The 15,790-nt window shown below is 38.6% G+C and overlaps 2 protein-coding genes across 2 annotated transcripts; one reads left to right on the top strand and one right to left on the bottom strand.

Annotated features, from left to right (window-relative positions):
- Nucleotides 1-1,457: 1,457 nt before the first annotated feature.
- On the bottom strand, nt 1,458-5,389 carry LOC117297452 (lactadherin-like). The gene is made up of 4 exons (XM_033780499.1): nt 4,915-5,389; nt 3,835-3,946; nt 2,755-3,107; nt 1,458-1,652 (listed from the first exon to the last, which is right to left on the bottom strand). Exons 1-4 carry the CDS (start codon nt 5,269-5,271, stop codon nt 1,509-1,511), a joined length of 966 nt encoding a protein of 321 aa, XP_033636390.1. The 5' UTR covers nt 5,272-5,389; the 3' UTR covers nt 1,458-1,508.
- A 2,570-nt stretch (nt 5,390-7,959) lies between these two features.
- Nucleotides 7,960-15,520, top strand: LOC117292953 (maleylacetoacetate isomerase-like). The gene is made up of 7 exons (XM_033775138.1): nt 7,960-8,016; nt 9,379-9,430; nt 10,124-10,266; nt 12,304-12,381; nt 13,204-13,251; nt 14,070-14,251; nt 15,256-15,520. The coding sequence occupies exons 1-7, from the start codon at nt 8,005-8,007 to the stop codon at nt 15,380-15,382; spliced, it is 642 nt and encodes a 213-aa protein (XP_033631029.1). The 5' UTR covers nt 7,960-8,004; the 3' UTR covers nt 15,383-15,520.
- The last annotated feature ends 270 nt before the right edge of the window (nt 15,521-15,790 follow it).

Raw genomic sequence — 15,790 nt, 5'->3', positions numbered from 1 at the left:
GGTGTTATTAAACCAATAAAATATAAATTTTAACCAACTTTGCTAGACTTTCCTGCTTCCCAACTGTTAAGTTAATTTTCCCCAAACTAATAGTAAAATCCATTTGACCAACTCTTAAAAGTCAGTGTTGGGTGATTTTTTACCATAATTACCAACAGTTGTACATAAACAGACCAACTGTTGGCTAAAAGGGGATTGCCCAACTGTTTTTACCCAACTTTTTAACAGTGTAGCAGACTGCACGCATGGCTGCTGTGCGGACGGTCCACTCGGATTACCCGGCACGGTGAATCGCATGCAGTGCCAACACAAGATATTGACGCTATGCGCAAGTTTAAAACATGCCCTCAAAGTTGAAACAATACCCGATTTTGTTCACGTAAAGCAAATGCTCCTTTAGGTTCGTCACGTCTTTCAGGTACCTTCTTCGACTTCCCACTAGCTTGAAAAATTGTTGGGATGGCGTCGAAATGGTGCAACCAAGACCAAGAGTTATCATCATGGTTTATGACGTCATAATATCCAGTCTTCGTTCCAGCCGCAGTTTGGTTACATGGAAAGGGATGAAACTAAAGTGCCCTTGTATAGAGCGATATAAGTTTCACTAATGCTACTTGTATCATGCTTGTACAGAGCGGTATAAATTTCAATAATGCTATACTCTCACACTGGGGAGAATATGCTAGCGAATGTGCTCACGATGAACGGAAATATTTAACAATTGCTCACACTTCGCAAAATCTGCCGTGTCTTCGTTAGATTTGGTAACAAATTCGGAACGTTCACAAGTTATTCTTCACACCTCAATTCATGATCGGTCAAGTTATGATGCTAAGGAAAGGAAATATTTGACACTCGCTCAAACTTTTCGCAACATTCGCCGTGTCTTCGTAAGCGTTGGTAACAAATTTGGAACGTCCACATCTTAATCCCCACCTCATTTACGAAGATCGTTGAATTTAGAAACCGGTTTCTAAATTGCAGCGGATGTTGCGAAGACGGTCATTCACCGTCGAATTGGTACGGTTGGTAAAGCGTGCGTAAGCGTTGGCAACGTTCATAAAGACAGTGACAAGCATTGATAGTAGTGGGTGTGAGACCAACCGCCATTTTGGACGAATTCAACACGAAATTCAAATATTCGTCTTCGCAAGAACATTCGCCACTCTGTCAGAGCAGCAATACGAAGCGCTTCCTAAATTCAAGTGATTGTTGTGAAGACGGTAATTCGCCATCCGTTTCGTAATTAGCGTCGGTAAGCCATTCGTGCTGTTAGTAAAGCGTGCGAACGCGTAAGATCTTGATAAGGAGAGGTTTAAGGACGACCGAGGACATAATATTCACTATAAAATCGAAACATTTTGGCGCATTCATCGCGAATTTCAAAGATTCATATTCGCAAGAATATTTACCCAAGTGTGAGAGTAGCGTTTAGCAGCTGTGGCGATTACCAGTTGGTTATGTATAAAATAATAAACCAGTCAGGCATGGCGGCATGAGTGGCCAGCTCATACAACACAGCCAAGCAGTTCGAACCGAATAGCAATGAAATCGTTCCACTCCACCGGGATAAGGCGCACCACTGTCATCAGGATGGGCGCATCAAAGCAGCTTTCCACAATACCATGCGAGTTAACATTGCCATCAAAAACCTGGGTTGTTAGGAGAGAGGAAAAAAACCCATTGCGGTAACGTATTTTCAATAATGATGGATTTCGTGATCGACCGCCATATTTGATGTTATATAACTGACATACAGATCCTTGTCATTTGATTAGTTGAACTTACTTCACACGTGACATTCACTATTATTACTCCCATCCGCACCGGCAATCAACTATTCGCCCATGGGGAATGGCATTTCCCTTTCAACAGTTAGGAGCATCTATGTTCTCAATGTTTTGAGCCGTACAGTGCCGCCGCGCTGCTGCTAAAACAAAGGAGCACCTATATGCAAAAGGTTGTGATCTGATTGCTATTAAATTTGTGCATTGTTGAATACAATTTTTTCCGAACCAGAAATTTGTGTGATTTTTCATGTTATACTTTTAAAATACATCAAATGACAACGATATATATGTCAGTTCTTATAAAACAAATATTGAGTGGCTCAGAGTGTAAATTTCACCTTGCGATAATATTCCTCCCATTCCACTCTGAGCCACTCAATATTTGTATAATAAACAATGGAAAAGTGAACGCGTGTTCGCGCTGTAATAGACCAGCAATAGACCTTTATCACGCTTTCACCATATTGGTCATATTGTTTCATGTTTCCACGTATTAATATGAATGCTAATATTCATTGCGCATGGCACCGGACTAGTATTTCGTCCAGCCTCAGTTTGCTTACAATGAGTTGGAATGGAGTAAAATCAAGATGACCACACGTGATAAAGGTCTATAACCTTGCTCGCGACCGCGTGTACTTCAGTAAATGGTGGTAAATGACGAATCCATCTATTGGAACAACGAACGAAATGCTCTGGTCAAACTGAGCTATCGTACCATGTTTTTTTATTTTTGTGAACTAAACCGTCCGCCATTTGCCAAATAATATGGATATTATTGTGACAGTAACAAAAAACAGCTCATGTTTAGTTCATTAGGGAAGATTTCCGTATCCTGGCATCACAAGCGAGATGCTTAGACAAGTGTTTATGTTCTGAAGGCCATTTTACCTAGTTTTCAGTGCTTTCCACACATCGGTGTGTGTGGGTAAAAAACGACTAACATAAGAACAGTTGTTCTCACCTGGGACACTCCGAAGTCATCATTCACAGCAAGTAGGGATGACGTCAATGTCTCTCTGAACTGAACTTTGTACTTGGTCACCCATTGGTTCGTATGATCCTGACGCCCCTGTATGAGTACGCATGTCACGTAGGTCGGGCTGCCTAGATCTACCTGTATCCATTGGTCGAGGTTTGCAACGCGGGGTTGCCACGCACCTATGATATCCACGTGTGTGGGAACTTTGTTGAGACGTCCATCGGCGGGAGTGCTGACGTCGATGTACCCCCCTTCTGCGTTCCAACTGCTTGAAGCGGTGATACTGCCGTCAGAGATGGAGCCATCTTCCATACCAAGTTTGTTTTTGCAAGGATCTGATTATGGAAAAGAGCTTGTGGTTGAATTTGGAGTGCAAACAACCAACCAGTGATAATTTGAAATAAGATATTGGCAGAAAGTTACGGAGCACGGCCCTGGAAAGGGACAGTTTGTAAAAGAAAAGTCACAAAATAATTACACAAGTGTAAAGATAAAATTCAGATAAAAATTAAACAGAAAATGTATTTTGTTCTCTCGAAATGAATGTCGTTCCCTCGAATCCAAAGGAAAATAATGTGTATTATTATATAGCCTGTTCCGTATTTTTCTTTTAATAATATTTAATATTTGAGTTTATATAGCGCTTTTTCACTCCCGAATGGGTGTCTCAAAGCGCTTCAAATTATTACCCCTGGTCACTTGGCCTTAATTCACTCCTTAAACCATCTCAGCTCCCTGGGGAGTATACAGCCTCGTGCAACAAATGCGCTACTCGGCTAAATCAATCACAAGAACCATCTCTGCCCTCACAGGTCCCCATTTACCCCTGGGTCGAGAGAAGCAATAATGGTTAAGTGTCTTGCTCAGGGACACAAGTGTCACGACCGGGATTCGAACCCACACACTGCTGAACAGAATCAGCAGAGCTTGAATTCGGTGCTCTTAACCGCTCGGCCATAACAGTACATCCTTAATGACTAAAGCTTCAACATTTTCAGCAAACTGTAAAATTATTGAAAATAATGAATTGTTTAAACAGAGTGATAGAATAAACCAAATTACTGGTAGTTGTTCCCATTGTAGATGCTTGACCGGTCGTTGTTGCCATTGTAGACTCTTGCAACGTGGTATACGCAATGGTTGTTGATTCATTGGGCTCGGTTGTGGCGTCAAACTGTACCAAACAAATGACAAGATCCGTGTGAAGTCAGTTTAATATTTACTATGTCTTTTAAAGGCAGTGGACACTATTGGTAATAACTCAAAATAATTATTACCATAAACCCTTTCTTGATTACGAGTAATCAAGAAAGGGTTTAGTAGTATAAAACACTGTGAGAAACAGCTCCCTCTGAAGTGACGTAGTTTTCGAGAAAGACGTATTTTCCACTAATTTGATTTCGAGACCTCAGATTTAGAATTTGAGGTCTCGAAATCAAGCATCTGGAAGCACACTACTTCGTGTGACCATGATGCGAAAAGGGTGGTTTTTCTTTCATTAATATCTCGCAACTTCGACGATCGATTGAGCTCAAATTTCCACAGGTTTGTTACTTTATGCATAATTTTATGTTGAGATACACCAACTGTGAAGACTAGACTTTGACAATTACCAATAGTGTCCACTGCCTTTAATGGCGTTTCCGTGTGAAAAGTGAAACAAGCTCCTAAAAGCAACCAGTTCCTGAATAACAGTCATTTTGTACAAGCTTTCTTTCGGAGGCATGGCATTATATAAAAACAAAATAATAAGAAAATAATTAATAGTGAATGCCTGCATCATCTGCATGCTCCCTCAAGTATTCACGCTCACCAATCTCATGTTTTGAACTTGATGGGGCCTACACTTTTGCAAATAAAAACACGAATAAGGAACACGCATTATATTTTTATCACAGGTTGGCAAACTGTTTGGAGTAATTGAAAGAAAAAAAATTGGATGCGATCTGTATAGCAATTGATGGGAATTTGGGTTTGACAAAAGCGATTTATCGATAACTCTTCCCAAAACTAGTTCTACATTTTATTTTATTTTATTCAACATCCGAACAGCGCAAGCGTTTATTACAGGACGAATCAAAACATTCAACACCATAAATCCCTTTACGGAATATTAAATAAGTCATTAAATTTAAACTTCACCTGTGATCCTGTGTTGATTGCGGAGGTCGAGATGTTCTTCAGTTCATAATACGAGTAGCCATCTTGATGATGAAATAACCCAGTAGCTTCCTCCCTCGAGGCGTTGTTCAGCTGACATACTCGATTGATGCGATCGTAGTTGAAAGAAACACATCGATGATGACGGAGACACCGGGCCGAACACCTTACAGCAGAGATGCCCGAGATATTCAGGGACGACTGGCCGAGGAGTCGGGCTCGATGCTCGGGCGAGAAAACCGCCTCTCGCTGCAGACTACTACTGCTACATGTTAATCCCATCATTCCTACCAGAAACACTTCAAGCAAACTTAAGACAACAAATCCCTGGTTCAACATTTCTCCCTTAATATGTTGAGTTCTTTTTATTGCGATCCACTAGCATCGAATTTACGGTTATTCTACTCCCCAGCGAAACACCTTTGTTTCCCCCTTATCAATAAAGTGTGTACGCCAACATCGAGAGCGTACGAGCTTTCACGAGAACAGACATCCGGGCACCTCATCAGCTATTTATAGGCTCTGTACTGCGTATGTGGCCCTTTTCGATCAATCCACGGCTTCTTGCGGAAGCCGAAATTAAGTTTTTAATATGCAGATTAGGCGCAGGCCATTGATCTCCATAATACTGTCAGTATAATCATGGAGGAAGAATGGAGATCAATGGCTTAGGCTAGCTTGGCCTTTGACACTGTGCTGTGCGTGCTGGTGCGTACGTACGCGCTCAAGGCTTCAGACGGGAGGGGACGGAGCCTCGAAGCCGAATTTAAACTTAAAGGGAAGGTACACGTTTACTCAAAACAAAATAATATTAACTTAAAAGCTGACTTGGTAACGAGCATTGGAGAGCTGTTGATAATATAAAACATTGTGAGAACGACTCCCTCTGAAGTAACGTAGTTTTTGAGGGAGGTAATTTCTGTCTTTTATTCCTATCTGAAAGCACACAAATTCGTCCAACAAGGGTGTTTTTTCTTTCATAATTTTCTCCCAACTCCGATGACCAATCGAGCTCAAATTTTCACAGGTTTGTTATTTTATGCATAATGTTGAGATAAACCAACTGAGAAGACTAGTTATTCTTTGACAATTACCAAGATTGTATCTTCCCTTCCCAGCTCAGGCTAGCTTGGCCTTTGACACTGTGCGTGCTGGTGCGTACGTACGCGCTCAAGGCTTCAGACGAGAGGACGGAGCCTGAAGCCGAATTTAAATCGTAGCGTCATACGTTATCGACCCTCATATGTTTTCGAACCCCAACTTTGATTCCCGTTTACCGCGAGAATGTGCAAGCTGCACCGTTGACAGAAGCTATGCAGTTTACTCACGGTCTGTATTTTCATCAGGCTTAATAATCATGCTGAGAATAAAGTTTCCTGTCGTTGGTTATGCTCAAACATTTATAAAATGATTGATTTTTGGTACAAATCACTAGTGCATTATTATACCAACATTCAAATGAGTCAAAGAAACATCATCCAACCTCGAAAGTTCAAAACAAAATTACTATCTGCTAGATGGATCACGTGAGGTGATTACTAAATTTATTTGGGATGCTATGTTGTGCTTTTTTATTAACTGCATACTGTAATAAATTCCGATAAGCGTAATAAATATTAAGTCTACATTACATTAAAGAGAAAATATCATAGATTGTTTTTTTATCTCCTGAAACCAAACATTACTGGTCTGAAATGGGGGAAAACGGATTGTTATGAAGTGTGTGTGTTTCAAGGGGGGGGGGGGGTGTTTTACTTTCATGCCTTATGATATCTCTGGATTCTAATATAGTAGCCATAATGCCTTGGGACAAAAATGTAATTAAATTTGTTAAGTAGTAATTGAATAATATTTTTGATTTATTTTGCACGCCATACTAGCTTCTGAATATTCAATAAAATACCAACCAAAGAAAAATGTGAAAACATACGACGTTGCTCCAATGTCGTGCATGCATAAGCACTGTTAATGGCGGACTGTCTCGCGCAACGTAAAACCAAAACTTTTAAAATTTCAACACACCATAAAGTGTAAGTGTTATTGTTCAAAAAATTGGATAGATGATTTTAAAAAAAACATTTAGTTTTTGATTGTGAACAATTTTCCTGTTATCCTAAAATTTATAAGACGTAGAGGCCTTTCTGTCAATACGCAACGTCACAGCCTGGTTTGAGGTTGGAAACTCATATAGCCATACACAAGAAAAACATGGCACTCGAGTAACAATTACACAAAAAGTTACAATTCAAAAAATAAGCGACCAATCATGGGAGATTTATTAAATTAATTGAAGATTTGCAAAAAAATGTTGAATTAATTTGGTCAAAAAAATGTCCACACATTGAATGTTTGCCAACATTCGGCCGACCGTGCCAACCATCGCAGTATGACAGTTTCAGTATTGCGACAGTTGTTTTTAAAAAAGAACTTGGGTTGCGATGTTTTAATATTTTTCACTCCTTGAACATGGCTAATTAAACTATTAAATTATTTAAAAATATTAGTTGTCATTCACTGGGACACCAGCTGAATCGCAGAGCGTCAAATTCGTTTTGCACAAGACCAACAAGTTCTTTTGATACGGTATAGGCCTACTCCTAGAACTATTTCGGTTTCATCCGGCCATCGTCTCCCGTCCGGCTATCGTCTCCCGTTACGGGAGACGATAGCCGGACGAAACCGAAATAGTTCTAGGAGTAGTATAGGGCCTACTTTATTATAACAGAAGAATGTTTGAAGATGACGCACCGGAGATGCTGTCCTCCTTTTGGGATGTTAACGTGGGCCGTGTCGGAGGATGATCAAAAAAAGGGCGCCATCAGAAGAAGTTTGTACCCAGTTCGCCATATGGGGGGGGGGGGGGGGGGCAGAATCTCCAGCCACACTGAATTCATTCCCCCGCCCCCTTCTTTGGCTGGCCACACAACACAGCAACTCAAATGAAGTAGCGCCCTCAAGAGTTAAAAGTTATTTTCTGTAGTTTGTGTACGGTACACGTTTTGTTGAAAAAGCTGGTACGTTTCGTCCGCTGTCTGCCAACCACTAAGCCTGTCTATTATTTAATCCATTAATATGGCTGGAAAGGTGGGTGACTTAATTAATCAGTGTGTTGTGTCCGCCTTCATTGTCATATGTTTCTACTACGTACTTTTGTTTTTCCATATACCATAAAAACAACACCAAACTATAGTTGGGACGATTATCAAGTTGGGACGGAACAAATGGATGGTGTGATTGCATGAACTGTGCACACTGTCGGGTCAGTGCACTATGATCATGGTGGTGCATGGAGGTAGAACCTCCATGTTGAAGTTCGGTGTAAGAATGTATGATGGATGCCGAGTGTAAATATTTGTGTCCCGCAGCTTACAATCGTTCGTCCCATAACTTGCATTGCATTATTAATTTTTTAAGAGCTGCTGGTTCCTTGCTTCCAAAATTGCTGGATAAAATTAAAAACATTCCCTGTTTTGTGTTTGTTGAATCATTTCTACCTCCATGGTTGAATCAAATTTCTTGTTAACTTAGTAATAACAAAGTCTTATGTATGTGTCTACTTTCTTTAAAGGCAGTGGCACTATTTGTAATTACTCAAAATAATTGTCGGCATAAAACCTCAATTGGTAATGAGTAATGCCATGGGGAAAGGTTGATACGCTTACGTTTACGTTTACGTTGATACTCGGCAGAATCCTTAAGTGAAGACGTAAACAACATTGTGAGAAACGGCTCGCTCTAAAGTGAAGTAGTTTCAAGAAAGAAGTAATTTTCCACGAATTTTATTTAGAGACCTCAAGTTTAGAATTTGAGGTCTCAAAATCAAGCATCTGAAAGCACACAACTTCGTGTGCCAATTATCTCGCAACTCCGATGACCAATTTAGCTCAAATTTTTACAGGTTTGTTATTTTATCATTATGCATATGTTGAGATATACCAGGTGAGAAGACTGACCTTTGACAATTACCAATAGTGTCCACTGTCTTAAATCTTACAACAAAGAACAACCACGGAGGTAGTACAAAAAATACAATGCAATTGTGTAGAACCGCCAGGTTTTTTTTGTGGTCATATAAATGGTGATGCAATTGAATATTCATAAATGAGTGTGCAATGGAAGGTATTCCAACCTTGATCAGCCGAAGTTATTGCTACTTCAATTTCAATACATTGCAAATTATCTCCACCTTCTCATCTTGCAGTTGAATTATTGATAGAGGAAAACATTGTTTACTTTTTGTAAAACCCAGTAGGCATTTGGCTAAAATTAGTTTGTATTTGAATGTTAAATATGTTGAGCATTTTCAGTTCTATAAAAGTACTGGCAAAATAATTGCCTTTTTTGTTTTCTTCCTTTATTTTGTCAATACAGTCCAATTCCCAAAGCCAGTTCATGTTACCTCTTTTTAAAACATATATTTATTAATTATATCTGTTTCATTTTCAGCCCATTTTGTATTCTTACTATCGAAGCTCCTGCTCTTGGCGAGTGAGGATTGGTAAGTAGAGGTTGTACCCTAACGTAACTGGATAAACCAATTTATGTTTACTGTGAATTATCCTGCTTTTCAGTTATATTTTTTCTCTCAAAATAAATAACTTTTTTTTCTTTAAAAATCATGTTTTGTATTGATGCTTGATGTTCACCAGAATTTCAATTGTTTAGAATATTGTAACTTTTCTGTTGTCATTTATTATTACAATGTTCTGCCTACTTTTGGCCTATTTATACTGTCAATGCTTTATCTTTACAAGTTTTCATTGTTATTTGTGTTGTTTGTGCTGTCAAAAGCCACACATGACTTTACCCTAGTGGGACCATAAAGTTGTATCTATCTATTCATATGGGTTGTTTATCAAAACTGCCAACTGCATCATTTCATTACTACATCGTTTAGAATCATTGTAACTTGCAAGTTGTTTTAATAATTATTGCGTTTAATTATCTGTCTATTTTATACTTGTTTTTATTCTGTCAAAAGGCCAAACTTATGGCTTTCCCCTGGTTGGACCATAACAATTTATCTATCTATACATATTATTTGATAGTAGATAGTATCTAGCCCCCTATAAAATCTATTGTTAGTTTTATAATTGTTTATAAATAAAAACAAAATTAACAAAATCAATTGAATTTGTTATCTTCAATTCGTTTTCATGAACCATTCCTTCCCCTTTCCCGATCCCAAAAGCATTGGCATTGAAAGGAATCGAACATGAATATTCAGCGGTGAATCTGTTAAAATCCGAGCAGCTTGGGGAGACGTATCTGTCTGTGAATCCAACAGGCCAGGTTCCAGCCTTGCAGATTGACAGCATGGTGCTCACCCAGTCAGTAAGTCATGATCAATACCAATCAAACATGTAATACAGACCCTATTTATAACGCACAGCGCACGTACACACGCATCTGCTGTCAGCCATTTTGTGTGTCAAAAAGGAATGGACACCCCAAAAGGGCAGAAAATTGTTCTGAGGTGCGTTAAACACGTGTACCATCCTTTTGTGCACGTTTTGTCACAAAGTGGCGGACAGCAGACGCGCGTGTATGTGCGCTGCGCGTTTTAAATAGGGTCTATTGCATCTCTGGATTTACGCAGAGGTCACAGAGGTCATGGCCTCAGTGGCCCCTGGTCTTGGCCTTGGTGCCTCTTCAAAAGATTCCCATAGACTCAAAGTTTTCTAATGGAATTTCCCTTTGGGAATTGAAAACGGCCCTGCCCTCTCAAATATGAACTTACAGGCTGCAGTATTTATATGCATTTGTTTTTGTATGTCCGTACATGTATATTATTGTATGTGCTTGTGTATCCTGCAACCGTGGACTTTCTTTGTCCTTTTGTTATAGGTCATCGTTTTGAACGTGTATTCTTGAAATTGCCTACATCTGACTCATTTTCAGAGAGCGGGTCACATATTGTCAATGGTTCAGGAAAAGTCCACAGTTGTAAAACATGTTGTTGCGCAAAAAAATAAGATAATAAACAAAAGAGGGCAAGTAGGAGGCCCACGATTGCAGGCGTATACACACTGGTTTGCGTGTATATATGTATGCGTATATATTGTATATGTTTTTTGTTTTATGCTAAGGTTCTTTTAACTTTCCTTGGACATTGTATTTTGTGTATTTTCTTGTAAATATTTTATTGCTGCTTTCTGTAATCTTGGCTTACTTAGATTGTTTATACATTTTAATGTAGCCAGTGGCATTGGCTTCCGAGTCACAGAGATTTGGTTCCAGGCATGTGCTTTTGGCCTATATTCCTTGCTGTTTGGTTTTGTGATTCCTGTATTTTGCATTGTTCTTTTTGTTATGCCGAATAATGGGTAATAATAATATTAAAGGAACAGGTTGCCTCGGTTTGGACGAGTTGGTCTGTAATAAAGTGCATATAGTTAGAAAGATGTTGTAAAGTAGAATACAATGATCTACACAAATATGCCTCGAAATTGCATGGTTTTCCTTTTACACCATCAACTAACATGGTCGGCCATTTCGTAACCAACGATTTCAAACGCTTTTCAAAGACCAACTCGACCGATCCAAGGCAACGTGTTCCTTTAATATGGGAAATAGTGAATGGCCCTCACGTTTCGACCCTAGCAGCGTCTTTCTCGATTAAGCCTTTGATAGTTCCTCTTGAATGGTAAGCTGTTTGCAACAGCTAATTCTATTTCTCTATGAAAACTTATGAAAATTTATGAAATAATGGAGGCCAATGGGAAGGAGTTTAGACCAAATTTATTTAATGCATGCTTCCAATGCCATGTCATTCAGTATTTAAAACAATGACAGTAGAAACTACACACTCTCACTTACTGTGGTGTTGCTTAGCACTGTTGATTGGTGGAAAGCGAGGCGATTGAAAGTTTGGGGGATTTTAACAAAACAAACTTGCACAATCTCTCCAAGGTTTCTACATTCATGTCCAATCAATTAAGATGGTTTTTTAGCTTTTCATTACAAGTTAAATGTATACAAACCAGATGTATCATGCTAACTCCTTTGTTGAAAAGCTTTTGATAATGAATAATATTAATCATAATATTTATTCGGGCAATCACATTTACAAGCACATGTACATACATTAAAAACATTTAAGAAGACAAAGTAAAACAACAGTGGGGTGCCCAGGAGAGCATAAAAGTTAAAAAAATAACTATCGCCAAAAGGCGTATGTCTCCTTAATCCCCCAAAAAACATTAAGGCAAAAGAGGGGAATATAAAAAAGCACAGAAGATAATAGAAATCACTGAACAACTATAAAAGGCAAACAAGGAAAGATATACACAAAAATGCACAAATAAAGGATATTCGTTAAAAAGCAGGTCTATACATCAAAATGGTTTATGGATGGAATTCTCTTTTCAGAATGCAATTATTGAGTATCTTGATGAGACGAGGGATGCTCCATCGTTGCTTCCTAAAGACCCAAAGAAACGCTTCCTAGTAAGTATTGTAAATCTCTGTTATTGATATCTTAATGATGACATCAACGTCACAATGGACACAACTCCTGCGAAATTGCAGACAGTGTTTACCAGCTTCCAGTTAGCTTGCATGTTGTTAGACTTCATAAAGGCACTCGGATAATTTACAGTGTAAAAGTACTGAGAGATAGCAGTTTTGATGCCCGTTTTAGGTTGACAACTTATTTTGACACCCTATCAAAATTTTGCTTTGGGCTTTGGGCTATCTGTTGTAGAATGAGATACTTACAGCAAATATGTATAGGATAATGGCCAAGATGTACATAATTCATGGTTAGGCTTGACCCAAGGGCAAACCCTGAGGGCCAGTTGTATCCCATCAAGGGCATTATGCGACTTTCCCTCCAACTTTGACATCATACTATTGTTCGTGTGCTTGACTGTTTCACACAAATGGCATGATATTGTTTAATACAGTCCCATTAGGCCATTCTGGCAAAAAAAATGGAGTGATAGAACAATAGCATGACGTCACAGGCGGCAGTTAAGCACAGAAAGAACACATAGTTTTTAGCAATATTCAAACATTTTTAGAACCACTTTGGTCCCATGTACATGATTTAACAAGTGTAGGAAACAAACTCGGGCACTTTAACGGGTCCCAATGTTCAAATACACAAGTAACTTGCAGAGTCTATTTACAAAATTATGTTTTTGTGGAAGTTTATGTACCCTAAATGTGAATTATTTGCTTTTCCCATGAAAGTGGGTCCAGTACTCTCTATTGGTTTGCATAATTGATGTAAATAAAAATGTCTTTCCGCTTCTTCTTGCGTTTCAGGTTCGCGAGCTGTCACAAGTTATTTCTTGTGGAATCCAACCCGTTCAGGTGAGCACCAAAGCTACATGTTAAATTTTTTAATTAATTACCATAAAAATGTACCGGTACTGGGTAAAGAGCTTTGGAGAGCTGTTGATATTAAAAAACTCAATAAAAAAAAATACCTCCCGCCCCTACGTATTAGGCAGTAGGCCTTTTTTATGCATCTGAAACCACAAAAATCTGTGCAGCAAGGGTGATTTATTCTTTCATTATTTTCTTGCAACTTTGGTGTCAAATTGAACTGAAATTTTCATAGGTGGTTATTTTATGCATATGTTGAGACACACAAGTGAGGATCCTGTTCTTTGACAATTACCAAAAGTATACCGTGCTTTTAATGAGTAAATAAAGCTGACGGTAATTAAAGGTTTCATGGCCAAACATGGTTGTTATGTCATCAGAGTGTGGGTTCTGGTCCGGGTCATGACACTTTACTATAATTGCTTCTCTTCAACCAGGGTTATAAACAGGGAACCTATGAGGGTAGAGGTTGATATTGTCTAGGAAAAACCTTTGGAGCGATACGGTTGCCCTGGTGGTTTACTCCCAGGGAGCTGGGAAAGATTAAAGGAAAGTTATTGGCCCCAATGAACAGGACACCAATGTAAAGCGTTTTTAGACGGTTATTGTGAAACGCGTGATATAACAACATGTAATTATTAGTAGTAGTAATTGTTGTCATTTTTGTTCAATGTTTTGATTCTTCCTTACCTGGCGTACCTGTAAGGACAATCCAATTTTCCCTCAAGAAAAACATCATGTTACTTTGATGTGAAAGTCAAGAAATAAGCAACTTTTATTTTTCTGAATCGTTTTGCCCCCAGAATTTAAAAGTTCTGCGCTACATAGGAGATGAGAAGAAAGGGGAATGGGGTCATAGAGCGATCAAAGAAGGCTTTGAAGCCCTTGAGAAGCTTTTAGAGCAGACTGCTGGCACGTACTGTGTCGATGATGAAATTACTATGGCTGATCTTTGCTTAGTACCACAAGTGTATAACGCCAACAGGTAAGAAGGATATTTTGATTATTGTTTTTTACAAAGCATTGTTTTATCCATCCTAAAGATGTCAAATTTTCTGTAAATTTATATTGAAAGGGCCTACTAATAATCATGATTCTGTTCCCTGTAACTTGCTGAGGAAAAGGGAAATAATTGTTGTTACTTATTTATTTTGTTAAGTGCTCACCAAGAAATGAAGTTGAAAGGCAAGCAAGGTGTACTTAACAAGTTTTGAGATGTTGGTATAATAGTAGTGAAACGTGCAGTCATTTAAAAACAAATGATGGATAGAGTTGTCAAATGATGGATAGAGTTGTTTGTGGTCAGCAGGTTTTTTGAAAGGATCGGCTCAGGTACAGGAAGCAAAACTATTGTTTTGTTAGGCCTTACCATGGGTTAAGGAATGTCATTGTATCAGCTCAATGCACAGACATTGTTGGGCTGCTGAAGGAGAATTGACTGAGCCACCCACAATTATCTTATGTAATTTAGACAGAAATTATTTTCTCTGGAGAATTGACACTTGGATCAAGTTATAAGAACTGACGCTTTCAGATTGTCACTTAACTAAATTGTTGTACCTTTTGAAGATTTTTGGCCATGACATGAATCCATACTCACTGTGAAGTGGGATGTATGCAATATAATTTACCTATAGAAGTTTAAGTCATAAAGTTTGTGAGAAAATAAGTGTTTCTGTTCGGAGAGTCCTGTAAATCAAGTTAAAATAGTTTGTACATAATTTTTGTCTCACTTTGACGAAAAAATAATTTTTGTGAACACTGTTGTACTCATTTCTCAAAAACTACAACACCTAAGCAAGTACTATTTTCAGGGAAGCTTTCTACCATTATTATCTTCAAACCTTGTAAGTTTAATGTAAATATGTGTACATGTACATTTGTTATGTGTCCAACTAGAAGTACCCAAACCCTGTCAGTGCAACATCCAGTGACCTCAGGTGGATTAGAGTATAAACTAATGTTTGATTTTTGTTGATGGAATTTTAGATTTAAAGTGGACATGTCCAAGTTCCCAGTGATTTCCAGAATCAATGCTGCCTTGATGGAACTGGACAGCTTCAAAGCCTCACACCCAAGCAAGCAGCCCGACTGCCCTGAAGATCAGAGGCAGTGAAGGGGCAGCGTGATTCGAGCTTTCAAGAGAGAGTGTCATATATGCATTGGTAAAAGGGTCAATCATGTTTTAAAATATTTTTGAAAGAAACTGCTTGAGGTCACTGAACACTTTTGGTAGTTGTCAAAGACCAGTATTCTCCCTTGGGGCATCCCAACATATGCATAAAATAACAAACCTGTGAAAATTTGGGTTCAATTGGCTCAGCTTTCGTCTCTTATTAAATTCAAATGTTTTAGTGAAAAATTACTTCTTTCTCAACTACGTTACTTCAGAGTGAGCCGTTTCTCACAATGTTTTATACTACCATAGAGTAAGGACCTTACTCTATGATACTACCAACAGCTCACCATTGCTCGTTACCAAGTAAGTTTCTTATACTAACAATTATTTTGAGTAACTACCAAT

Source organism: Asterias rubens, chromosome 1 (assembly GCF_902459465.1).
Source record: "Asterias rubens chromosome 1, eAstRub1.3, whole genome shotgun sequence".
Lineage (NCBI taxonomy): Eukaryota > Metazoa > Echinodermata > Asteroidea > Forcipulatida > Asteriidae > Asterias > Asterias rubens.
The sequence above is the reverse complement of the archived record's forward strand: the minus strand, read 5'-3'. Positions and strand labels throughout refer to the sequence as shown.

Coding starts and splice junctions, on each gene's coding strand:
- LOC117297452 (XM_033780499.1), bottom strand. CDS start 5,271: ATGTTGAACCAGGGATTTGTTGTCTTAAGTTTGCTTGAAGTGTTTCTG. Junction 3,947..4,914: donor CAATCAACACAGGATCACAG/GTGAAGTTTAAA, acceptor TGTTTGGTACAG/TTTGACGCCACAACCGAGCC. Junction 1,653..2,754: donor ATGACTTCGGAGTGTCCCAG/GTGAGAACAACT, acceptor CTAACAACCCAG/GTTTTTGATGGCAATGTTAA.
- LOC117292953 (XM_033775138.1), top strand. Junction 9,431..10,123: donor CTCTTGGCGAGTGAGGATTG/GTAAGTAGAGGT, acceptor CGATCCCAAAAG/CATTGGCATTGAAAGGAATC. Junction 10,267..12,303: donor GCATGGTGCTCACCCAGTCA/GTAAGTCATGAT, acceptor TTCTCTTTTCAG/AATGCAATTATTGAGTATCT.